The 24,982-nt window shown below is 47.9% G+C and overlaps 1 protein-coding gene across 1 annotated transcript in view; it reads left to right on the forward strand.

Annotated features, from left to right (window-relative positions):
• The first annotated feature begins 800 nt into the window (after nucleotides 1-800).
• Nucleotides 801-24,982, forward strand: part of BPIFB2 (BPI fold containing family B member 2) — a 31,109-nt gene continuing 6,927 nt past the window's right edge. Inside the window, exons 1-14 of the mRNA XM_054981766.1 lie at nucleotides 801-901; nucleotides 3,826-3,961; nucleotides 7,936-8,041; nucleotides 9,853-9,957; nucleotides 10,653-10,787; nucleotides 12,949-13,006; nucleotides 14,510-14,570; nucleotides 15,755-15,846; nucleotides 17,215-17,403; nucleotides 17,990-18,043; nucleotides 19,257-19,427; nucleotides 20,664-20,731; nucleotides 22,910-22,955; nucleotides 24,079-24,142. Of these exons, the coding sequence (XP_054837741.1) occupies nucleotides 3,856-3,961; nucleotides 7,936-8,041; nucleotides 9,853-9,957; nucleotides 10,653-10,787; nucleotides 12,949-13,006; nucleotides 14,510-14,570; nucleotides 15,755-15,846; nucleotides 17,215-17,403; nucleotides 17,990-18,043; nucleotides 19,257-19,427; nucleotides 20,664-20,731; nucleotides 22,910-22,955; nucleotides 24,079-24,142 (1,255 nt within the window). The 5' untranslated portion in view covers nucleotides 801-901; nucleotides 3,826-3,855. The remainder of the gene's footprint in view (nucleotides 902-3,825; nucleotides 3,962-7,935; nucleotides 8,042-9,852; nucleotides 9,958-10,652; nucleotides 10,788-12,948; nucleotides 13,007-14,509; nucleotides 14,571-15,754; nucleotides 15,847-17,214; nucleotides 17,404-17,989; nucleotides 18,044-19,256; nucleotides 19,428-20,663; nucleotides 20,732-22,909; nucleotides 22,956-24,078; nucleotides 24,143-24,982) is intronic.

Below are 24,982 nucleotides of genomic sequence, written 5' to 3' on the forward strand. Positions count from 1 at the left end.
CACTGCCAGCACCTCTGGGCATAGGAAAGGGGTCACTGGGGGAGGTAAGCGGGGGAGATAGCTGCATATTTCTCCAGGCTAAACAAACTGAGCTCCTTTTGACCTTTCCTCATAGGACTTGGTCTCCAGGCCCCTCACCATCTTCGTTGCCCTCCTCTGGATATGTTCCAGCTTCTCTATATCCTTCTGAAATTGTGGTGTCCAAAACTGAACACAACACCATTTTCCCAGCTGGGGCATTGGAGAACTGATTACAGGGATCGCTGGTGCAGGCTATTTTCCTGTTGGGGGAAAGAAACCAGGAGGGTACCGGTATGACCATCTGCAGGTTTTCCCGGTTCTGTTTTATGTCAGGAAAACAGCATAGCAAGGGAAGCTTAACCCACTCACCCACCCCTTTTGCAACCTGGTCTTTATACAATCTGGCCCATTTTCATGTCAGGTTTTTTTTTTTTAAAGAAAAAGTACTAGTAATTCCATGCACGCAGCTCATCCTAAAGGTGCTATCTAAATGGTTAGTGCTGGTACTTGAAGTGCTTTGCAAATGAGAAGTGGTCTCGACGGGCTCCCCGGATGTGGCCATTGTGCCACCTCAGCAGCCAGGTGGTGCAAAGCTTGACAAGTTTGGGCTGGCAAGATGGCCCTTGGTGACTGATGGAAGTACATAGAAGTACATAGTGGGCGGCGTGAAGAAACCTCCCCATTTTCCCACTCTGCTTGGAGCCACAAGTAAACATTCTACTCCCTTGTTAAACCTCTGGCTGTCATCTCTCCTGATCTCTTATCTTTCCATTCCCCACTCCCAGATGCCTATATAAAACCAAGACTCTTCTGGTGTAGACTAGCCCAAGCAGAGAGGTGAGACCATTCGGTGCCACCAACATTTTGGAGACACATTAAGGTAAGGACACATTCTTGGCATTTCAGAAACCGTAGCATATCCCCTCTCAGATATGCTGTGAGCAATGGGGCCCTTTATGCCAGGTGAGGCTGTAGGTGACAATTGCTAAGTTTTGTGCCTCATTTCTGCCCAGTCAGATGGAAATAAAGGAGATGAAGAGACATGAGCAAAGCTGGAAGTGTCCTGCATGCTGATCAGGCCCAGAACTACAGCTTCCAGTGTGATTTATAGTTTCAGGTGATCCACAAAGGTGTGCCTTGCACTTTCATGTGGGCATCAGGGAACTGTACAATGTTCGTTTTTTCCATTTTAAGTTCAACTCATAGTTTTGGGAAAGTATAATTAAAGCTATTCATTTTAGTTATTCAGTTTGGTTTTGTTGTTGCTTTCATTTTGTTTCAATGGGAAACATATTTCCGTCTGCAACTTTTCCCACTCCAAAGCTTATTGCGATGAGATTCCAGGGTTTCTGCCCTTGCCCAAAAAATCCTTCTGGCTAAATTTCAGACAGACAAGAGAAAGGTGCCCCATTTTATGGGTAATTAAATTTCTGGCATAGGGAGGTGTTTGGTAATCCCAGGAAGTGTAGTGGACACTATTAAGATATCATAATCTGGTAGTGGTCCCTATATATTTACACTAGAATGCCCATTTAGGTAGAGAAAGCAGAGTGGGTGGGTCTAGCTAGTTATGAACAGAAGGCATGGGGCATCAAAGCCTGCCTCCTGCACATGGGGCAGTTAAGAGAAGAGGCATTTTACTGAGGAAGAGGGGAAATGTTACTTTCTCCCATCATCTCCCCGCCCCTCCAGTGGCTGACTACATAAGAAAAATTAAACACATCAAGAGATCTCACTTCCATAAAGATTCCTCACTTTTCCTCTAGACTGGTTCTAAGTCTGTCTGTCTCGGTCTTTTGCGTTCCAACCACCGCTTGCAGTGTGCAGCCACCAAAGATGATATCCTGGCTGGTGTTTCTTGGTGTGAGGGCAAGTGTGGCATTTACTCTCTGCCTCTTCTCCAATTTGAAGAACTGACCTCTATGCCAGTGTGTGCCTGCATAACATGTGCCCTGTACCTGGCACGGTCAGAAAGACTAGGATAGCAAAGTAACAGGAATCTCCGCTTATAGAGAGACAGACTTCTCCATGCCATCCTCTTTGGTGAAAGATCAACATGGTTAGCCGTGGTAGTCTATCTGTAGATATAAGGACAGATCAGGGCCGGCGCCTCCATTGAGGCAGGTCCAGCAACCGCCTCCGGCACTGAGGCGCCAGAGGGGATGCCAGGGGCGAGGGTGCACACTGTGGAGCTGGCAGCAGCAGTGCACTGGTGGCTGAGCAGGAGGGATGGAAAGCCACTCGCACGCTGCCCCGGCCCCCTGCCATGCCTGGCCCACAGCTACTGCAGCCTCCCAGCCCTCCCATGCTGCCGCTGCCACCAACATGCACCCCTGGCCGGGAGCAGCAGCCGTGGGCCAGGCACAGCAGGCATCCAGGGTGGCACGCGGAGCAATGGATCAGGAGGGCGCACGCACACCTCCCCAGCCACCTGCCGTGCTTGGCTGGGAGCGCATGCCAGCAGTGGCAGTATGGAGCAATCTGGGTGGGCAGCCCTCCCGCCCAGCTGCCTGCTGCCCTGCAGTCTGGGTGCGCGTGTGCGCAAGGGGGCAAGAGCAGATCTGAAGCTGCCCCTGGCCTCAGGCGACAGAAACCCTGGCGCTAGCCCTGGGACTCACGTTCCACCTGTATTTGAAAAAGTGAGCTGTGACTCACAAAAACTCATACCCTACCACAAGTTTTGTGTTTTAGGTGTTACTGGACTCTTGTTTCTGTCCTCTTTGGTGGATAGGAGCCCCCTGTTGACTGGTAAACATCTCTGCCACTTATATATCTGCTGAGTCCCTCTCTTCTCATTCTCCTCTCTCCTTTTGACTGGTGGGAACTCTAATCTGTTCTAGACAGCAGATGCCAGAACAACGCCCAGAGATTTCACTGAATGGCCAAGCTGCTGTTCCATTGCTGTACTTTGCTCAATGAATGTCTTAGCTGTTGACTATATTGTATTTTCACTTGTACTGTGTAATCCACCTTGAATCTCAGTGAGAAAGGCACAACAACAACAACAACAACAACAACAACAACAACAACAACAACAACAACAACAACAACAGGTGTTGATTCTTCAGTTTGGATTTGCTATAAGATCCATTTCATCAAGTAGACCTCTTAAACTTTGGTTTAAAATTAGTTAATATAGGAAAGCACTCAGAACATAAGAGACTGTACCATAACATGAACCTGTTGAGTCCAGATGTCTACCCAAGTGGCAATGGTTAGGTGGTTGGGTGGCGAATTAGCACTCTGGTGGTTCAGATCCCACTACTGTCATGAGCTCAGCAGGTGGGCTTGGGTCAGCCGCTCAGCCCAGATCCCCAGCTGCATTATGGGGATAATAACAACACTGACTACTGTAGCATAGTGGTCAAGTGGTTGGGTTGCGAATCAGCTCTCTGTTGGTTCTACTCCTACTACTACCATGAACTCTGCAGGTGGCTTTGGGTCAGCCTCTCAGCACAACCCCCCAGCTGTATTGTGGGGATAATAACAACACTGACTTTGCTCCCTCTTAGAGGGGCACCACGTGGTTGGGTTGCAAATCAGCGCTCTGCTAGTTCAACTTCCACTATAACATGAACTCTGCAGGTGGCCTTGGGTCAGCCACTCCTCTCAGCCCAGCTGCATTATGGGCATAATATAACACTGACTTTTTTCACCCCTCGATTAGAGTGGGGCACTAATTTATCCAGAAGGGTGATATACATGTACACTGTTGTTGTTGTTGTTATTATTATTATTATTATTCTGTTCTGCAGTTAGAACTCCTGGAGATCCCTGAGACTTCTTTCACCTCCCTCTTTCCAGGTTGCCTGGCAGCTTCGTCCCTGCAGGAAGATGTTCAAGCTGTGTGCTTTGAGCATGGTTCTGTGCCTTCTGGCACCGTCTCGTGCCACCACCCCTGGGACAGTAGTCAGAGTCAATCAAGAAGCACTGGAGTATGGTACGTATGTCTGGCAGAAAGGAACAAATCAGCTCCTCCCACCTTTACATTTCCCACTTTAAAAAAAAATGTGTGTGCCTTCTTGAATCCCTGGTGTGGGAGGAAAAGCAGAGTAAAAATATTTAATGAAGAAATCTCTTTTTGCATTCAATGAAAAGGAAGGCTAGACCAACACTAGTTAACAAGAGCTTTTCCGCCAGGCAGATGGTTGATGCCGGGCGGTGCCCCCTAGCTGGGGGAGTATAGCATATGCCCTCCCTACTAGTGACACCTCCGTCTCTCATATTTCCCTGCCAAAATACTCCGGAGATGGCTAAAAAGGTGGTCGTCTAGATTGTGTACCACTGTGTTTACATACATACATACATACATATTTATATGTATTTTAATCCATGTATTTAAGATGTTTTATGGTTTTAAATTGTATATACTATGAAATATGATTTTAAACTTGGTTGTAATCCACCCTGAGCGGAATTATTAGCATTTTCAAAGCAGCTGATGAAATTATTGAAACAGCTGATGAAATTACTGATCCGCCTTGAACCTCAGTGAGAAAGGTGGCTATAAATAATGTAAATAAATAGACTAAGCAACAAGCAAAACAGACCTCATCGACTGACAAAGGGTTGGGTCTCGCAGATGTATTTTGCTTATTAGCTGTGCCGCTTTCTTCCATTGCAAGATGCCTTTTGCTTGGTGCGAGAGGCTTGATCCAAAATGTAAGCTCCAGAACAGGGTTTTCAGCTCTGGCTTGGGAAATTCCTGGAGATTTCAGGGATTTGCTTGGAGGTGAAAGAGTTCAGCGGGAATGAGATGCCATAGAGTCCACCAGCTAAATCATAGAGTGTGAGATGAATCCTAGAACACAGGGTGGCCAACCTTCAGTTTGGGACCTGGAGAGCTCTCAAAACTACAAATCTCCAGACTGCAGAGTCCCTCCCCTCCCCCAAACTTGCCCCAACAGACTCCACTCCCAAATCTTTTGGGATTTTCCCAATCCAGAGTTCCCAGAGCGTCATCTCAATGCAATGATATCACTTCTGGTTTTGTGCTGGGAATGACATCATGCACCGGCACAATGTTGAATTGCCCCCAGGCCCCCCCCAACACCTTGCTGAGCAGCAGCAGGGCAGAAGGCTCAGGGCAAGAGTTTTCCTCTGTAGCGGGAGACCTGCCGCCTCCCCTGCTCCTGCATCCAGCTAATAACTTGGTTGCATCACTCTGGACCAGCTGAAGTTTCTGAACATTTTTCAAAGGAAGCCCCACGTACTGAGCACATGACAGTCATGTGACCTGGATGCGATCAGAGCATGCTTTTCAAGGAAGGTCTGTAGCCGGCCCATCGGCTGAAGCTGACCACAGATGAATAGGACAGTCTGTAGGATTCCCAATCATCAAGTGCGGCCTGGAGTTCTCCTGGAATTACCGCTGATCCACTGACTACAGAGATCATTTCTCCTTGAGAAAAGGGCTGCTTTGGTGAGTGAATTCTAGGGCATTATTGCTAGAAATTAGCATTAATTAGCAGAGTTTAAGACGGAGATTGCACATTGGGATTAATGAGAACAGACACACATGCCTCCATGCATCTGAGAAATAATAATAACAATAACAACAACAACATTTGATTTATATACCGCCCTTCAGAACAACTTAATGCCCACTCAGAGCAGTTTACAAAGTGTTATTATTACCCCACAACAATCACCCTGTGAGGTGGGTGGGGCTGAGAGAGCTCCAGGGAACTGTGACTAGCCCAAGGTCACTCAGCTGGCTTCGTGGAGGAGTGGGGGATCAAACCCGGTTCTCCAGATTAGAGTCCCGTGCTCTTAACCACTACACCAAACTGGCTCTCTGGAAAAGAGAGCTGTGGTTCTCAAAAGCTTATGCTACAGTAAAGTTTGTTAGTCTTAAAGGTGCTACTGGACTCTTTTCTATATTGCTACTACAGACTAACATGGCTAACTCCTCTGGATCACACTCCAGGATAGCTCTGTAAGAATACTTTACTACATAAAGGACAAAAATAGAGTTACATTGGATGAAAAAGAAGAAATTGGTAGACTGACTACATCTTGTGAGTAAAGGTAGTCCTAAGTCTTAGAGCAGGGGTGGCCACACTTGCTTAATGTAAGAGCCATATAGAATAAACCTGAGATGTTTGAGAGCCACAAGACATGATGCATTGAAGTGACTTCAGAGGAAGAGGCAGGTTTGGGGGAGTGCCCTGAAATGACATCACAGGAAGGGGTGTGGTTTTGGCACAGTATGCTGGAAGTGACATCAGAAGGGGTGGAGCTTGGGAAGGGCTACCACCTGACCTTTGACCTGGAAGTGACATCACAAAAAGTGATGTCATCCTTGCAAGGCACCACCTCTAAAGTATTCTGGCTCCACCCCCAAAGACCCCAGGTTAGGGTTAGGGTTAGGGTTAGGGTTAGGTTATGGAAAGATATGAAGAGAAAGGAAGGAAGGAAAAGAAAGATTTGGAAAGGTATGAAAAGATATGGAAAGTAAAGAGGAAGGAAGGAAGACATGGAAAGAAAGAAAGAAATGGAAGGAAGGAAGGTATGGAAATATATGGAATATATGGAAAGAAGAAAAGGAGGGAAGGAAAGAAAGAAGATGGAAAGAGAAAGGAAGAAAGAAATGGAAAGAAGGAAGGATGGAAGAAAGAGAGATGGAAAGAAGGGAAGAAAGAAATGGAAAGAAGGAAGGAAGGAGGGAGGGAGGGAAGAAAGACATGGAAAGATATGAAAAGTAAAGAGAAAGGAAAAATGGGAAACATATGGAAAGGTATGGAAAGAAGAGGAAGGAAGGCATGGAAAGAAAAATGGAAAGAAGTAAAAAGGAAGGAAGGAAGGAAAGAAAGAAAAATGGAAAGAAGGAAAGAGAAAGGAAGGCCGAAAGAAAGAAAGGAATCAAGGAAGGAAGGGAGGATCACAAAAGCAGAGCCACACAATCTTAAAGCAAGCACATGTCCTCTGAAGCAAACGCACTCCCGGCTCCTCCATCTCAGCTGTCCTGCATACACGTAAGGGCGAGCCAGTCCTCCGTGCAACGAATAGGGCTTCCACCCATGCAAAAGCACCCCAGCGCAGGCTGCGCTTCATGCCATGAGCGGCTCTCGGCAGCTGCGCACTTGCCTACTCGGGAGTAAGCCGGAAAGCAGGAAGTCCTCTCCCCACCCCCTTGGCGCTTCCTCGCCGCTTCTTCCCTCCTCCCTTTCCCCTTCCCCGGAGGCGCCCTTCCCGGGCGCTCGCCGTGAGCGCGGGGCTGGCAAAGCTCGGCGCCTGCAGAGGAGCACCGGGCAGAGCGAGGGAGGGGGGGCGCCCTGGCCCGTCGTTGCTCCAGCATTGGCAAAGAAAGGGGAAGCGCGCTGGGTGCCTAGATCGGGAGAGCGGCTGGTCGGCTCTGCCCCTTAAAGGAGCCTGGGGGAGGAGTGAACTGGCAAGCCTCCGGGAGCTGCCAAATAAGGCTTGAAGAGCCACGTGCGCTGAGTAAGAGAGACAAAAAGCCATAAAACCTCAGTATATTGTATCACTTCATTGCCACCCCCTCCCCAATAAACAGGTTGCCCCGTAGAAAATCCTAATTCTACTTCATTAAGCTTAGTGCCTCCCCTTTCCCTGGCAGGAATCCTTACTAGAGGCCTAAGTGGTCCAAGCTACAAGCGGCGAATGACACTTGAATGGCAAGTAAACAGACTCAGGGCCAAGCTACAAGTGACGAATGACACTTGAACGGCAAGTGTATATCTCCCTGTTCGCTTGCCCTCCACTCAATCCACTTGCCGTTCAAGTGTCATTCGTCATGTGTAGCTTGGCCCGTATTCCTCCCTGTTCACTTGTGCTCCACTTGCCCTCCACTTGATCACTATGATTGCATTGAAGGCCGTTCTCAGAAAAAGGAACCACGTCCAGTCTTTCATGGCACATGTTGTTGAAGCATTTTGTGTCTTATCTCCACAGTGTGCCAACAAGGGAGGCCGTTCCTGCTGCAGGGTCTGATGAAAATACAGATCCCGGCTTTTAAGCCTGGTGGATTTATTTTGGGGCAACTTCTGAATATTGTGGGGTAAGTTATGTCTCTTACTTGATGTCGCCAGTTGCACGGCACCAAGGCTGTGTGTGTGTGTGTCTTTGTATACAAAGAAAGACCTTTCTAATTAACAAGTGTTATATATATTAAATTATTTGAGAAAGAAAAGGAGACCCTCCAAATGAAAACCGCAGCAACTCAGCCATGAAACAGAAGAAAATTACAAGGGGGGGGGAGGTTGGTTCCCAGAACCTGAGTCCTGTAGCCAACCATCCTAGAAGTTTGCCCCTTTACAGGGTTTCAGAAAAAGAGGGCAGATTTTCATGGAAGATATAACACACTTAGTACTTGTCAGCCCTTGTCGAACCCTCTTGGATTGGGCAACTACATCAATAGACCAGATTCATTGGAACCCCAATTTCCTGTTCCCTTGAAATATCTAAGGAAAAGAACATGCGTGTGTGTGTGTGTGTGTGTGTGTGTGTGTGTGTAGTAGTAGCAGTAGAAACAACTGCGCTAGCTCCACCTTCCACCTGTGTATGGCTGCTAGATGGGTGTGCAACTGACATTGGGGAGAAGTGGTCCTTTAACCACTTCTCCCCTCTGTCAACTGATGGGCCAGGAGCAAGCAGAGCTAAGTACCCTCCCTCAGTTCTGCCAGCCCCACCAACTCAGATCTGGCTGGGGTGTCTATGGAATCAGATGTAGGACCACCCATTCTTCTCCTCCGTCTTGTCTTCGTTGTTGGTCCATTGGGGCTAGAATCTCTCTTTTTCTTTGTGTCATGTGAAGCTAAATTATACATTCAAGAGGTGAGATGGTAGTATGAATCACTCCACCTTTAGGCTACAGGGTGCGGATTACGTTTCAGAATACGCCCTCCCTAATGTTAAAACCCCAAAGGGGAGATCATTTCTCTCGGCTGTTCTGCTTTTCTTTTTGCGTGGAGTTTTCTTTATGCAGAGAAGTGTTCAAAGTTAGAACCCACCATCAGCAGTTTGACGTGGTACGGTCCCGTCTTACTCCTTCAGGACTCTGCTATCTTGTTACTATCTTACTTTCCTACCTGAGTGTACCGGGGAGTACAGGGGTTTAGGATCTGTGTTTCTTTAACAACAGCCCCTCACCAAGGATGCCAAACTGATTTGGTATAAAAGCAACAGCGAATTGATGATTGCACACAAATTCCTGTAGATATCTTGCCTGACTTGACTTGGGAAACAGATGTGTGAAGCATGAAATTGATCACTCCTGACCCTTTGAATGCAGCCACAGGAGGGTCTGAATTCGATCCCAGCTGTGATTTTGGGGGAGGGACAATGGACCCTTTCCCTGCAGGTTGTTTTCCTTTTAAATGTTCCCTCCCCCAACAAGTGCAATTTCTCATAATGATATTGTATTGAAATATACTTACTTGACACTGATTGTATTAACCTCATACTGTGTAATCCGCCTTGAGTCTCAGTGAGAAAGGCAGACTATAAATGACGTAAACAGGGTTTTTTTTCCTGGGAAAAGAGGTGGTGGAACTCAGTGGGTTGCCCTCGGAGAGAATCATCACATGGCTGATGGCCCCGCCTCCTGATCTCCAGACAGAGGGGAGTTTAGATTGCCTTCCAAGGGCATTCTCAACTCCCCTCTGTCTGTAGATCAGGGGGCGGGGCCACCAGCCATGTGACCATTTTCAAGCGGTTCCGGAACTCCGTTCCCCCACGTTCCTGCTGAAAAAAAGCCCTGGACGTAAATAAATTAAAATTCCCCCCTCCCACCTCTAAGTATCGGAATTTCCAAGCCTGGACGTAACTCTGGCAGCACCACGGTCATGCCATGCTCTGTTGATTTTGCAGAATCAAAATCCTGGACGTTCAGCTTCCGCATCTCTCTGTGAAGCTCATACCCAAGACCGGAGTCCAGCTTTCACTCAGCTGTCATTTCCACATCAGCGGCAACATGTGAGTCTGGGAGCTAAAGAGGGGCACTTTGATGTGGCAAGGCTGGGGAGGGGGGATGCTGGTAGTATGGGTAGGGTTGCTCACATTCAGGTGGGGCCTAGAGTTCTCCTGGAATTACAACTGGTATAGGGATTCCATGCCAAGCCTGGCACAGAGCAGGAGGGTTGGGGGGCAGGGGCATGGCATCGCCCACGTTGCTACGTCACTTCCAGCATTGCCACATCAATTCCGGTGCAACCCAAAAGTGAACATGTAGATACATTTCGGGGCACATTCACAGCGGTTAATGGGGGGAGAGGCCTCGAAATTTTCCCATAGGGTCTGATTGGGCACCCTGGAATATGCCTGATAATCCCCTGCCGCACATGGCTGCCCTATAAGAGATGTTCAGTGCCCGACTGACAGACCAATTTCTTCCCTGAAATTTTGAGATCGCTGCAAAACAACGTTGCACCTCAGAGATCAGTACTGTCCAATGTGCTACACCGTTCCTGCACTCAGACAATAATGAGGAATGCTCAAAATTCATTGGGGAAAAATTTGGAAAGCAAGTTAGCGAGAGCTTCGGAGCTTGCATTTTCCATGGGTTAACTTCAAAAAGAGGTGGGGTGCTGCCCGGGTGATCCTTTAGACTGCAGAGCATTTCATAAAGGTTTCCATTCGACGCCCACCACCTGCTTTCCTACTTCATGCAGCATGGAGTTCAAGGTGGGCTCCTCCATCCTGCTCGACGTCCGGCTCACGCGCAGCCCTCACGGCTTCCCCATCTTGAGTATCACCGCTTGCAAGTCCATATTGGGAGATGTGCAGGTTATCGTTGGAGGAAACAAGTAAGTGACATATATTTAATTGTGTCTATATATTTATGTACCTTGGCTAGTCTGATCTCATTAGATGTAGGAAGTTAAGCAGTGTTGGCCCTGGTTAGTTCTTGGATGGGAGGCCACCAAAGAAGCCCAGAGGCCAGCAATGGTAAACTATCTCTGCTTTGAGAACCGCTTGAGGTGATTGCCATAAGTTGGCTACGACACCTTATATGCTATATATTTATTTATGTCATTTATAGTCCACCTTTCTCACTGAGTCTCAAGGGTGATCACACAGTACAAGCCAATTCAATCAACAGGAATGGGATATTCAAGGAATAATGCTGTAGGGTTTGGACTGCAGAGATGAGTTGAAACAAAGCATCTGCATTAACATGGCATGTTAAACGATAGAGAAATTACCTAGTTGGATTATACAGCAACAGACAGTATGTTCTATACACATCATCATGAATATATCTAATTCTGAACCCAGCCAAATCTGAGGTTGGAGCTGTGAATGAACAAGGCAGTTCTTTCTACAAACCTGAAAAATGCCCCAAGTTTGCAGAGAAATCTGAAACCTAAAAAAATAAAAATAAAAGCAAAAGGGGAGCGTTTGAAAAAGGCAAAATAATAAAAGGAAGTCCTGTAGCTTTAAGAAATGAATGCTCCCCTGTGGCTGCTGGTAAGCAACTGCAACAGTATTGCCAGCTTTCAAGCCTTGGTTTCTATCAGTCAAAGGTAGGGAGAAGGGTCAAGGCCCTTTGACCTTTGAGGGAGGACTCATTGGGGCCAGGCCCAGAAGCAACCACTGGGCAACTTGATACCATGTGACTTCCATGATTCACTCAGGCCTGGCTGCTTGCTTCTGTTCAACAGCAGCCACCCCATGAAAGCAAGTGTGGTGTAGTGGTTGGAGTTTCAGAATGGGATCTTGGATTGTCAGGCGTCTCTCCCCCCCACCCCGCTGGCAACCAGGCTGGACGGGACATCAGATAGCTTAGGGCCCTTGCCAGCAACATTTTCACATTGCTGGCAACATGCTGATGTCATTTCCAGAAGTCACATCATCAGAAGTCATACCTGAAGTCACTGTTGGACATGCTCTGGTGTTTGGCAAAACTCAGTGGTGGGCTCTTCTTCCTAGATGGCCACCTGACATTAATGATAATTATATGACTTAATATGAATTAACACAGATTGGGAATGCATGAAGGGACGAGCCGGTGCTTGGCTATCATGGCCCTTCCTTACATATCCGGTTGCCTCTTTGAGGTTACGAAGGAATTTTCCTCCCGGCCACATCGCCCAGGGATCCTGGAGGTTTTTTACTTTCCTCTGGGCATAAAGCAAGGTGGAAGTAGCTGTGAATTTCTTGCATTGTGCAGGGGGTTAGACTAGCTGACCTTTGGGGTCCCTTCCAGCTCTGTGTTTCTGTTTTTCTATGAGGAGAGAAGAATGAAGTAAGCTGGTTCGGGTCCCCGTTGTGGTGAAAGGTGGGGTATAAATCAAGAAAACAAAATAATAAATGTAGCTGAAGATTGGGGGGGGTGGCAGATAAAAGGCAGGTGGGTGGGTCGGTGGGTGGGAAGGAGAGTAAGAAGCAGGGAAAGACGAGTATATGGGTATTGCCAGAAGAAGAGAAGGAGGAAGTAGTGTGGGAAGGGTAGGGTGGGAAAAGTGAGGTACCCCCACAGGTCCTTGAGAACCTTCCACTGGCCAGGGTCAGCTGGCACCCCTCAACTGAGCCAGAGATTTCCTGGCGAGATGATGCCAGCCGGAAGGGAGGAGGGAAAGCAGAAGACAGGGGGGCAGATAAAAGTAGGTTGGCTGGTGGGTGGGAAGGAGAGAAGGAAACAAGGGAAGGGGGAGATGCTGTGGGGGCTTTCAGGGAAAGGGAAGAGGAAATAGTAAGCGAGGGGGAAATGAGATACCCTTGCACTCCCTTGTGGGTCATCTGCTTATATATACTTGCATATAAGCAAATGTGGACTTTGCTTACATTTCACTGTAAAGTTGGTAACATTTAATGCTGCTGGATTCCAATTTCTCTTCATTAAAACACAATTCCAGAGCGCTCTCTAAGCATACCAAAAGGAAACCCACATCTCCCACCTTAGTCATGAGTATTTTGATCTTCCCTCGCTGTTGATATTTCCTCTTTGCTTCTTCCCCTCTCTAGTTTACTTGGATTCTTGAAGCCTCTGCAGAACCACATCCGTGCCATCCTGATCGACAAGGTAAAGTACATGAGAAATGTCCCGCTTGTGTTATAGCTGTGCATTTGGCTTGCCTCTTGCAGATTCCAGGCAATGAACACAATACAGTGCTGTTGTTAACTTAAATTTTTTCCAGGCCAGGTAAGTTGGGAGTCCTGGAGGTTTTTTGCCTTTCTCTGGGCATAGAGCAGGGGTTAGTGGGGGAGGGAGATGATTTGAATTGTGCATAGGGTTGCCAGTCCCCCATTCAGGCCAGGGCATCCCTCACTCCCACCCTCTGCCCTCTGCCACCACTTCCCTGGCTGGCAGGGGGAAAAGGCGGGGGAATGCACCTTCCAGAGCACACTCCCAGGCAGTGCAGCGTGCTCCTGTGCTCCGCAATGGGCCCATTTGTCCCCCAAATAGGCCCATTTGGGGCTAAGAGCCAAGCTACAAGTGACGCCTGACACAGGTTGGACTCTTGTCAGCTTCCCTCAAGTTTTGATGGGAAATGTAGGCATCCTGGTCTTGCAACTGTAATGGAGAGCCAAGCCTTTTGGCCTCAAATGGGCCCAATTCAGCCTGCTGCAGAGCACAGGAGCACTGCCAAGCCGGCCCTGGAGAGCTCCTGTGCTTCATAGCAGGCCAATTTCGACTGCAAACGGGTCCAATTTGGCCCCCAAATGGGCTGAAATTGGCCCGCTGCAGAGTGCGGGAGTGCTCCCAGGGGTGGCACGATGCCCTGTGTGTTGATGTCACTTCCTAGAAGTTGTGTCATTGCCTGGAAAGTGAGTGCCGGGTCTCCCATTTCCTACCGGGAGGGTAAAGGGACTTGGCAACTCAATCTGTGCAGGCAGCTGCCCTTTTATATCTATGATCAGAAAGACGGCACTGTATAGAAGACCCATGTGCTCTCAGGCAGCTGCAGGGAAGATGGGAAGAGAATAAGATCACCCTTTCTGCCTCAAGCGGGAGCCAAGCTCCACTTTTGGAAAGGGAAGCAAGTGATCCTGCCCCTTCCCCGTTGCAGCAGCCTGACCTACATGGCTTTATGTCCATGTACGTCTCTCAACCCAGGGCGTAAACTTTTTCTGGGGTTGCAAGGGTGCGGGGGAGATCCTGTTATCTTTCTGTGAATTGCAGGATCCATAGTTTCTAAGAATTCTCTACCCAAATGTACCAAGTGTGGATTTCCTGCATTGTGCAGGGGGTTGGACTAGATGACCCTTGGGGGTATCTTTTAGCACTGTGTTTCTATGTTTCTGTGCTGCTGGCTTGGTTTTGCTCTCATGCATCTTTGATTCACATGATAAATGCAGTACATAGCCAGGTTCTAACTGCGTAGCAATATATGGAGATTGTGTGACTCCCAAAATCATAGATTGGGAGAGCCCATATCATCTGACCCCACAGTATGAGACGAGACGCGTCTGGGCCTCCTGGTCTGCTGGCAGAGGTGTTGTGGAGCAAATAGCTCCAGCTGGTTTATGCCACGGACCCCCCCCCTCCCTGACCATCCCCCGCTCTTCCTCCCTGTTCCTGCAGATGTGCCTGAGTGTCTCCAATGTGGTTTTGGGGTTGAATGCCAAGCTGGGCACTATGGTTGGTAAGTTGCAGTTTAAGGCAGTAGGGGTGAGCTTTTCTTTCCCACTCCTCTTCTCTTCATGTCCACTTTAGTGTTTCCTTTCTTTTAACCTGAGCATCCTTTAGAGGAGAGTCAAGTGTGAAGCGAGCCTGCCTGCTGCTTATTAGAGAAACAATGTCTATAGAATACATTCACTCTGTTTATTGCAGGTTTGACTCTGTGTTTTCTTTTGAACACAGTCTCTGGGAACTCCCCTTTCCTCATCCTAGCATCTCTCTTGCTAGTCTATCTATTTTACCCCTTTCCCCACTATTCACCCGCACCACAGATTTCTTCACTCAGCGACCATCTTCCATCTTTCTTTCCTTATCCCCTGGTCTCTCTACAACCCCATTTCTTTTCTTCTTCTCTTTTCATCACTTTTCTTCAATCTCATCCATCTCAGCACTGCCCCCCCACTTCAGCTTTCAGCTGACTTTTTTGTTTTTGCTGTTTCCATCTAATCCTGCTTCCTTATCTCTTCTCACCTTTGCTGGGTTTGTATTTCTCCGCTGGAGTATGCAAGGCTTTCGCTCTCCCAGCAATGTGGTGGACTGGCTTGCAATAGACTGGAAAATCCGATGTCGGTTCTGCTGTCTGTCTTTGAATCCTGAGGAGGAGAGATGTGGCTGTCGTGGTACAGGCCTTCTCCTGCCCTCTTCTTAAAGCAATATGTTTATTAATGGTATACTGTAAGCAAAGAAAAGGGGACATATAAGCAGGGCTTTTTTTCAGCTGGAATGCGGAGGAACGGAGTTCCGGAACCTCTCGAAAATGGTCACATGGCCGGTGGCCCCGCCCCCTGATCTCCAGACAGAGGGGAGTTTAGAGCAGTGTGTAGGGCAATCTCAACTCCCCTCTGTCTGGAGATCAGGGGGCGGGGCCACCGGCCATGTGACCATTTTCTCTGAGGGCAACCCTGCATATAAGGATATGGGTCTCCTGAGACCAACAAGATTCAAGCCTTGGATCTTGCTGTTCTGCTGCACACTGGCACAGCTACCCACCTGCAACTATCCTGAGACCAAGGAATTGTGGGGAGGAAAAAAGTAGAGTCCAAAGGCAGGTGTTATAGTGGGAGGGATGAAGCCCCCTTTCAAGCCTTGTGCTGGGGGGCAACCTGACACCCAAATATGCTGCTTTTGAGCTCTGATTTGCCCCTGCAGACCTGAACACCATCAGCCGCGGGTCCCACCTCGGGTACTCTCTGCTGGAACAGCCTGAGATCACCAGTGATTACATCGATCTAGGTTTAAACGTAAGTGCTCCCCTACCGCCAAATCTGAGCAACTGGAGGCTCGCGCGGGACTGAGGTCTGGGATTGTCTCTAAAACAAACGACGCTCTTCAAGTCAACCTGAGACTCTGGAATGTAGGGCAATGCCATTGTCTTAAAACTGTTCACAGATCTGGATAAGGCCCACAGTCGCTGTACACATTATTTCTTTTATGAGTTTTGCATGGAGCCATACCGTGGACACACATCGCCTTGGGGATTGGCTTCTATTAAAAAAAAAAAAAGAGGATGCAGATGGGCTGAGAAAGCTGCCTCTGGGGGAGAGAAAGCTCTTGCCTTTCTCCCAAGCTCCCCCCACCCCCCGCCCCATGCAAAAAGAGCGTGGAGGGGAGACGTGTCTCCATTTCTGCTGCTCCACATGAAGGTATTTTGGACACATGTGGCAGCAGAAATGGGAAAGCTCTCCCACCCCGCATTGCTTTTTGCAGGGGTGGTGGGAGAAGCTTGGGAGGAAGGCAGGAGCTCTTCCTCCACTGGCAACAGCTTTCTGAGCCCATTTGCATGCTGTGTTTTTTTTTTTTTTAATAGATCCCAATCACCAAGATGATGTGTGTCTGCACAGAGCACGGCTTGTCTCCATGCGGAACTCATAAAAGAAGTAATGTGTAGAGTGACAATGAGACTGCTCTTCAGCCATGAGTCTGAGCCCCTGTGCATGCCTCCCCCGATGGGAGACAGGGCCCCAGGGCACCCCCATTGGCTGTACTCTCCACTTCTTGTTCCTCTTGCCCTATCTGGCTTGCTTGGCTAATGCTGGAAACACAGCGATGGGCTAGGCGGATTTGGGCTGACTCAACAAGGATGTTAAGAGCAGCACAGGCCCAGGACCGAGACCTGTTTGTACTGAGTTCTCTTCTGCCATGCAACCCCTTGGCCTTCCAGACAGACAGCTTCCCTAGTTGCTATGTCCGGTGCTCAAAGATGATGTCAGATACTCACACACACAAGCATTTTTAGAACTCATGTCCCACCGACTAAACTTTTAATGAAGTTTTGAATTGGGGGGGGGAGATTCCTCAGGATGGGACAGGATTAGTTCGTGTGGCCCCTTCTTACACACTCAGTGTAATGCTGATCACCACTTTGAGGTCAGGTAGCCATTTTCCGCAGGCCAGTTTGGTTAGGGATCCTGACAGTGTTTTGCCATCTTCTGGGCATGGAGCAGGGGGTAGTCATGGGGCATGGGGCAGTCAGGGGGGATTTTTATGAATTTTCTGCATTGTATAGGGGGTTGGACTAGATGACCCTGGAGGTCCCTTCCAACCCTATGATTCCACAGCATTGTCCACTTTAAAAATGACTCTTCCTTCCTCTTCTTCAATCATCACAGGCTGCCTTTGAATTGATGGGGAAGCCTATAGAAGATTCCAGCCCCTCGCTCCCTTTCTCCTTGCCACCCCAAGAGACAGTCTCCGATGACTCCATGATGAACATGGGAATGTCGGAGCAAATGTTCAGAAGCTATTTTGCAACCCTGGAACAATCCGGAGCCTTTAATCTTTTCATTGGAGGACAGTCGGTTAGTAGAGGGAAGGTCCACCCACCTTTCTTGGTTTCTGTTTGAATGAAGTTTGGGGCTGAATCAACCTCTCCACTTTGGGGTGCGTGAAAATTTCCCTCTGCTGCAAAAGGGCTCCTCTTTTCAGCAGTGCCCCGTAAGTGGCCGCTTTAATTGGACCACATAATCAGTACAGGAAGAGGTGATGTGTAGAAAAATCTGTCTCTTGGCTTGCCATCTCTGGCCTGGAAAATTCTTGAGGATTTGGGGGCAGAGCAGGGGAGGATACAGGGACAAATTTCAACTAAAATCTATGGTAAACCATAGAGTGTGACCACCCAAGCTGCCATTTCTTCCATGGGAACTGATCTCTGTAGCCTGAAGATCTGTTGTAATTCTAGGAGAACTCCAGGCCTCACCTGGAAGCTGGCAACTGCACCCCTCCCTCCTTTTCCCTTGCTCTTTTGGAGATAGCTTGTGGCCCCTCTTGCTGCCACTTTTGCTGCAGAAATAAAATGAATTTCATGAGCATTCGAACCCTCCGTACTGCTGCTTGTCACAAGAGAGAGAGAGAGGTGAGAACTGAGAATGGCTTCTTTCTTTTCAGGGCTCTGGAGGCATCCAACTTTCCACCTCTATGCTGCAATCTGCCATCCCCTCGGTGAGCGGCCCCTCTTTGCCCCTTTTGGGGCACTTGTTGGTGACTTACCCATAAAGAGGGTATTGCTGCCCTCAGACACAACTCCCCCCACAATTTACTATATTTAATTGCTGCTGTTTTTCCAGAGTGACGTGATAGCTTCACGAAAACCTTGTGATGTAGGTTACGTTCAGAAATTCTGACTTGACCCCAAATAGCCGTTGAGCTCCCTGACTGAAGGAGGGCGCAGTCCTCGGTGTACCGCAGCCAAATGCCAAAGCCTAGTCACGGCATCACATAAGCCCTCTGATGTGTGGCAAAATGCACCCCTTTCCTCCAGACTTTTAGGGTCTCCTGACAGCTTTATGTATCATGTGCAGCTCTTTTGGAATGAAGGAAAACAAAATCAGGCACTCCACCCTCTGCTCCTTGGAGGAAAGGATAGAGCTGTGATTGACTGCCAGCAAACATCTCTGACCCTTGCAAGAGAAAACATTTCCAGTTAGATGAAATGGCTTCAAGGTAGGGTTTCCAGCCCTGTGCTGGCAAACCCTGGGAGCATATGAGGTGGTGCCTGCATCGTTGATGCTGTGACATTCTAGGAATTTCCCCAATTTATATGGTAAAGACCATAGAGATCTGGGGAAGTTCCTAGAGTGTCGTGGAGACAGTGATATCACTACTATGGACTTGCTCAGAGGTTACATCGTGGTGCCGCCCACTGTCCTCCATTTTATCTCCCGCTGCTCCAGCAAGTGAACACGAGGGCAGGAGGTTGCCCACCCTAATAAGCATTCTTCCAGGAAGGCTTTCTCAAAAGTGACGACTGTAGATCTTCGTGCTTCCTCATTGTGCCAGCCAAAGGAGTTCAGTTTTACTCAAAGGGAGCACAAGGCAAGTTAGACGGCAAAGGTGGATCATGTTCTTGTCGTGGCTGTTCTAGGCTCTTGCAGGAGCAATACAAGAGGGAGGAGCTCGGATGCCCACTTTGTACGGCTAATCCTTGCTTTAATTAAGAGAGGCACTGCTCCATCGTCACACATGTGCTTTGCGTGCATAAGGTCCCAGGTCCAGTCTTCCAGCAGCAGAAAGTCTGAGGAAGGCCTTAGAGGCAATGCAAGTCGCAACAGGCAGCATCAGGCGAGCTGGGCCGGGGCTCTGTCTCCGAGTCAGGCAGCTCAACTGGCAAATCATCCCCCCTTTTGGGCCCTCCTTGCTTATGCCCCCATCGCAGCTCTCAAGCCAGTATCCCCAGGATGTTGCCGTCGCTCTCAATGTGGTCCTTGCGAAGCTTCCCGTCATCACCTTGGTAGAAGGGGGAGCCGTGCTGAGCATCAGCCCTGCCGTCCAAGTAGCCGTGGGCTCCTCCGCATCGTCTTCCGAGACCCTCTGCACTCTGGAAGCTGTGAGTGGAAATTTGCCGGCCTTTTCTCCTTGTTCTGGATGATGATTTTTTTTTAAAAACACTTTCCTCTGCATTTTCAAAGTGTGCCAAGGGCCTGATTCATACTGGGACCGTGGTGCGGGGATAGGAGAGGCTTCTGCCTTCATTCCTGAGCGGAGACAGCCCCCTTGGGGGGCATTATTTACACCATTGTGGAGCTGCATGTGCCCCTGCTCCAACTAGCTCAACAGAGAGGGGTTGCAACATGGGTGCACACATCTGCTACATGCTCAGAAGGCCGTTTCTCCGCATGGTTCTCTGTTGCTGGCTTGTGTCTATGTGCCTGAGCCACTTTATGAAATAGATCCAGAGGTGTTAGCCATGTTAGTCTACAGTAGCAAAATAGCAAAGAGTCCAGTAGCACCTTTAAGACTGACCAACTTTAATGTAGCATAAGCTTTCGAGAACCACAGCTCTCTTCGTCAGATGCATCTGATGAAGAGAGCTGTGATCCTCAAAAGCTTATGCTAAAATAAAGTTGCATCTGACGAAGAGAGCTGTGGTTCTCGAAAGCTTATGCTACAATTAAGTTGCATCTGACGAAGAGAGCTGTGGCTCTCGAAAGCTTATGCTACAATAAAGTTGGTTAGTCTTAAAGGTGCATCTGGACTCTTTACTTTATGAAATAGTTGCCTTTACTGAGGTGTTCATAAGTAGAGGCTTCTAGGTGGCAAATGTGGCATTGCCAGAAGCTCCTCCCCCACCCCCCACCCCGGCAACTGACAGGTGTTGGGGGCTCCGGTGATTTACTTGAGAGTGCATTTGGAGTTGATTTCTAAAGAATCTGTCCCAGTGCAATGCTGTTGTTTCTGGGTCATACCAGAAGTGACACCATCATGATTTGCCACCGAGTATGCGCTCCCTGCATTTCCCTGGCCGGCCTCTGCTTGTCAATCATCTAGCGATCCCTGGACAGCAGGGAGATTTCCCATCATCAGTAGGTATCTGGCATTCTTATGCAAATGGACTCCAAGTCTGGATGCTGCAACCAGTAGCACATGTTCCAGTTCCAGAAGCGATTTTAGAAATCCTCCTTATTTAACTGGAATTCGGGAGGCAGAGGCCAAGGAAGGGAAGGGTGAAATCCTCTCAGGCCCAGTTCTTGAAAGAGGTGCTGCCTTCTAACAAACAGTGGGGAGGCCTGGGTCACTCTCTCCTGTTCAGACCGTCCTAATCTCCCCCCTTCCTCTGTTGCAGGATGTGCGCTTGGGTCTCCAACTGTCCGTCACAACAACCAGCTTAAAGATCGTAGTTGCTTTGCAGGGGTGAGTTCACATTCACTACTCAAGGGGATGTTCAGATGACATAGGCCGTTTCCAGACGGCTTACCTGAAGCCTCGCCATGCCGCAACGTTGTGGATCATGCCGGGGAAAACGTGAAATATCGCGTTTTCTAGTGCGAGTTTTGCACGATGTTGCGCAAAACTCGCGCGAGAAAACGCGATATTTCGCGTTTTCCCCGGCATGATCCGCAACGTTGTGGCATGGTGTGGCTTCAGGTAAGCCGTCTGGAAATGGCCATATTTGGACACAGTGAGCAGAGTACTGCACGGGCAAGTAGAGGCCAAGGAGAGGAAGGGGGCTTGTAAGTTCTGCTTCGATACAATCCAGACACAGTTGCATCAAGGCGGTTATCCTGAGATGATGGGAATGTTGAGGTCTCAAGGACCTGGGCAGCCCCTAGGTGTAAAGAATATTGTTTCGAAGTTCAAGGTTCTGGTTCTGACCTGTAAAACCCTAAACGGACTGGGACCAGCATACCTGAGGGACCGCCTCTCCCCATATGTACCTCATAGGGCTCTTAGATCTGCAAGTAAACACCTACTGGTGGTCCCTGGCCCCAGGGAGGCTCGGCTGGCCTCGACCAAGGCCAGGGTATTTTCTGTCCTGGCCCCAGCCTGGTGGAACTCTCTGTCAGAAGACACTCAGGCCCGCCAAGATCTTGTATCTTTTTGGCAGGACTGTAAGACAGAGATGTTCCGCCAGGCATATGGTTGAGGCCAGCACTGGATCCATCTAATTAGCCTCCCTGCCAGTCTCCTGTCCGTGGGGGGAAGCATATGGTCCATATGCCCCCCCCATGCTTGAAGAGTTAGAGGATCACCAACCCACACCTCCGCCCTTTTCTTCCCTTGTGGATGGTGGGCAGGGAAAGGGGGAAGGGTGTCCCATTTGGAATGTGGATATCCATGAGATGTTATTTTATTGGTTTTCCTTATTGTATCTTATTTATGATTGTGACCTGCCCTGAGCCTGCTTTTGGGGAGGGTGGGCTAAAAATCCAATAAATAAATAAATAAAATAAATTTGTGCCCTCCGATCTTTCACATAGAATGATATAAGAACAGATTTGGCAAAAAGAGGTAAGAGGAAGATCATGAGTCTCCTCCACAGCCTTGTGTTGCTTTGGTTTGTCTTGGGGCCATGCATGGAAGAGAGAAGGAGTTTAGTTTCAACTTGGAGTCTCTCTACACAATTTGGTGAAATTGATAGAGCTTTGGGGAGGCAAATATAAAATGGACAAACTCTCTGAGATCAGAGGTGATCTCTGCCACCTGTCTTTCTAAACTATGCTTCCTGACTAACATTGTGTTTCCCTACACTTGAGCATGCCCGTGTAAGAGGTCTTGTGTAGACAAACTCTTGGTTTTGCTAATCAAAACCCCTTTAAAGTGTTAGTAGAGCTCACAAGTGTAATTTGAGCATTGCCAGCTAGTAAGGAGAACGGGACATGGGATTTTAAGAGAACACAACAGAAAAACAAACATGAAGTCACGTCATGTAGAGTCAAATAACTAATTCCTTTGACTTCAGGATGGTCCATTTGTTTTATTAAAGGAGCTTTATTCTGTGTTTTCATGGGACTGTACACTGTTGTCCCAGCTTTCTTCCTCTGTTTCACTGAACAGCAGAAAACATGGCTGGTCAAAGAAGGAATTGGGCTGCTTGAATAAACAAGAGCCCAAGAATGCTGCTGCAGGAGAAGGAAGGACTCCTGCCTCTCTCCAGCCATTTTCTTGCAATGGTTATTTCCCTGTTTTTTGCTGCTCCATGAGCACAGAATATTGCATGTGGAACAGTGAAAAATGGATCAATAACTCTCCTGCAGAACTGTCTCTGTGTAGAAAAATGGTAAGAGCCCTTCCTCTCCATGGCAGTGTTCTGAACCTTTGTGAGCTCTCCTTTATTTTCAAAAGCTATTCCCTGCAGCTGCAAGGAAGCCAACTTGTTAAAAACACAAATATGTCATTTGGCTTTGGGTCTTTGCTTCAAGATATCACAGCAGAGCTGAGGAGAGAGCTCCCTGTTCCCTTCAGATCACATTTACAACTTCCCTTTCGGCTTCATGTGTGCTCCTGCAATAATCCATTTTCTGTCATGGTTATAGACATGGATGCCCATAATAACAATCACTAACTAACCCCTTGATTTCGTTTTCACAGAGCTATTGGTCTGGAGGTGGTTTCTTCCAGTGTGAAGGTGGAACAGGTCAGTGTCTGCTACCTTCCCTTCTTTCTGTGACTACCAGCTGTGCAGAAAAAGCTGCCCTTTTAATCCTGATTCATGCCCAGGAACATAAAGTTTTCTGAGTATCCAGAGTGTATTATGGGATTGTAACATACAAAGCGCAGGATAGCCTTGTCCCACTATAGACCATGTATGCAGTTCTGGAGACCTCACTTCAAAAAGGATGTGGGCAAATTGGAACAGAGGAAAGCAACCTGGATGATCAGGGGCCTGGATTCCAGGAAACATGGAGGGACCTGGAAATGTTCAGTTTGGACGCCGCGAGGAGACATTGATTGCTCTCTTTAAGTATTTTAAAGCTGGCATTTAGGGGAGGGAAGGGAGCTATTCCTATTGGCAACAGAGGATAGGACTTGAAATGATGGGTTTAAACTACAGGAGGGCGGGTACTGGCTGGATATTAGGAAAAACTTCTTAATGTTAAGACTAATCCAGCAATGGAATCGGCTACCTAAGAATGTGGTGGGATCCCCCATTGGCAATCTTCAAGGAGCGGCTGGACAAATACTAGTCAAGGATGTTTCAGGCTGTTCCTGCATTGGGCAGGGGGTTGGAGTAGAGGGTCTGCAAGGCCCCTTCCAACTCTAAGATTCTATGATTCTATGACATTTATCTGCCAAAGAAAATGTGGGTTTCACAGAATGCATGTCACTGTTGCACTTTGTTCCCTTGCATTCTGTTTCTCAGAGATTGGTTAAACCGAACATTCATTTTTGCGCAATAACCTCATTTGCTAGGTGGCTTAAGCTGGTTATCTGTAAGGCAAACATGCCATTTTCACGCTGGAAGCAGAAACTATTTGCATCCCTAATTCACTGACATTTAAAGAGCAGACTTTGTAGAGTGCTTTGTCATCATTTCTTTTCTTTCACTCATTCCTTTTGGACGTCCTGTGTAAATTTGACTTTGACTACCGCATTCTCTGTGACCCTCTTTCATTGTATCCTGCTCCGAGTGCATGTGTGTTCACATGCTTGATGTCAAGGGATAGAGAGCTCAAGCTCCATGGCTTTCCTTCCTCATACAAGATTTTTGGTGGGATTCAGTTTGCTCCATTTATGTGCTGTTCTTTCCTTTCTGGCAGGTTGACCAGTTGAGAGAGATAGTTGTCTCTGTGTTTGAGAAGGCTTACCTACTTCATCTGAATGGTAAGGAAGGCTAGCATGTTTAGAAAACTGACCTTCTAGCACAGCAATTCCCAACGGGGTACTCGGGAGCATCATGGTACTGCAGAGGTGTTTCCAGGTGCCTGTTTAACTTCCATTTGTATGGGTTCTATGGGACTAAATAAGGAACTGAATTTGCAAGACAAGCATAAGTTAATACATTTTTTAAAGTCAAAATCTTTCAGAACAATACAATGATAATTGTAAAACTAAACACAGAGGTGTAACAAAGAGCAAAATTATGTAGGTGTAACAGTGGAAAAGCACATTGCGAATTTCCTGGGATGCTCAAGTGTAGGCTTTTATTTGCGGTCCTCAGTTCACGTGCAGGATGTTCTTGCTCGGCGCACATGAATGCCGCTTTCATGGGAGCTCCTTTTGTGTGATTGCATTGATTGTATCTGCGAGTGAGTCTGGAGGGCAGAACGCCAATTCAGCTCTGTTTTCACTGCAAGAACATAGATTCAGAGGAGTTAGCCATGTTAGTCTGTAGTAGCAAAATCGAAGAGGCCAGTAGCACCTTTAAGACTAACCAACTTTACTGTAGCATAAGCTTTCGAGAATCACAGTTCTCTTTGTCAGATACGCATCTGACAAAGAGAACTGTGATTCTCGAAAGCTTATGCTACAGTAAAGTTGGTTAGTTTTAAAGGTGCTACTGGAGTCTTTTCGATTTTACTGCAAGAACAAGTACTGTAGGGTCCTTTACTTGCCAATTTTTATTTCTTTAAGATGTGAGAAAGTTTCAAGATCTCCATTTCCATGAATGGATGTGGAGGAAACTGGGATACTTTTAGCAGTTGAGGAAGAACTGATATCGAA

Source organism: Eublepharis macularius, chromosome 5 (assembly GCF_028583425.1).
Source record: "Eublepharis macularius isolate TG4126 chromosome 5, MPM_Emac_v1.0, whole genome shotgun sequence".
NCBI lineage: Eukaryota > Metazoa > Chordata > Lepidosauria > Squamata > Eublepharidae > Eublepharis > Eublepharis macularius.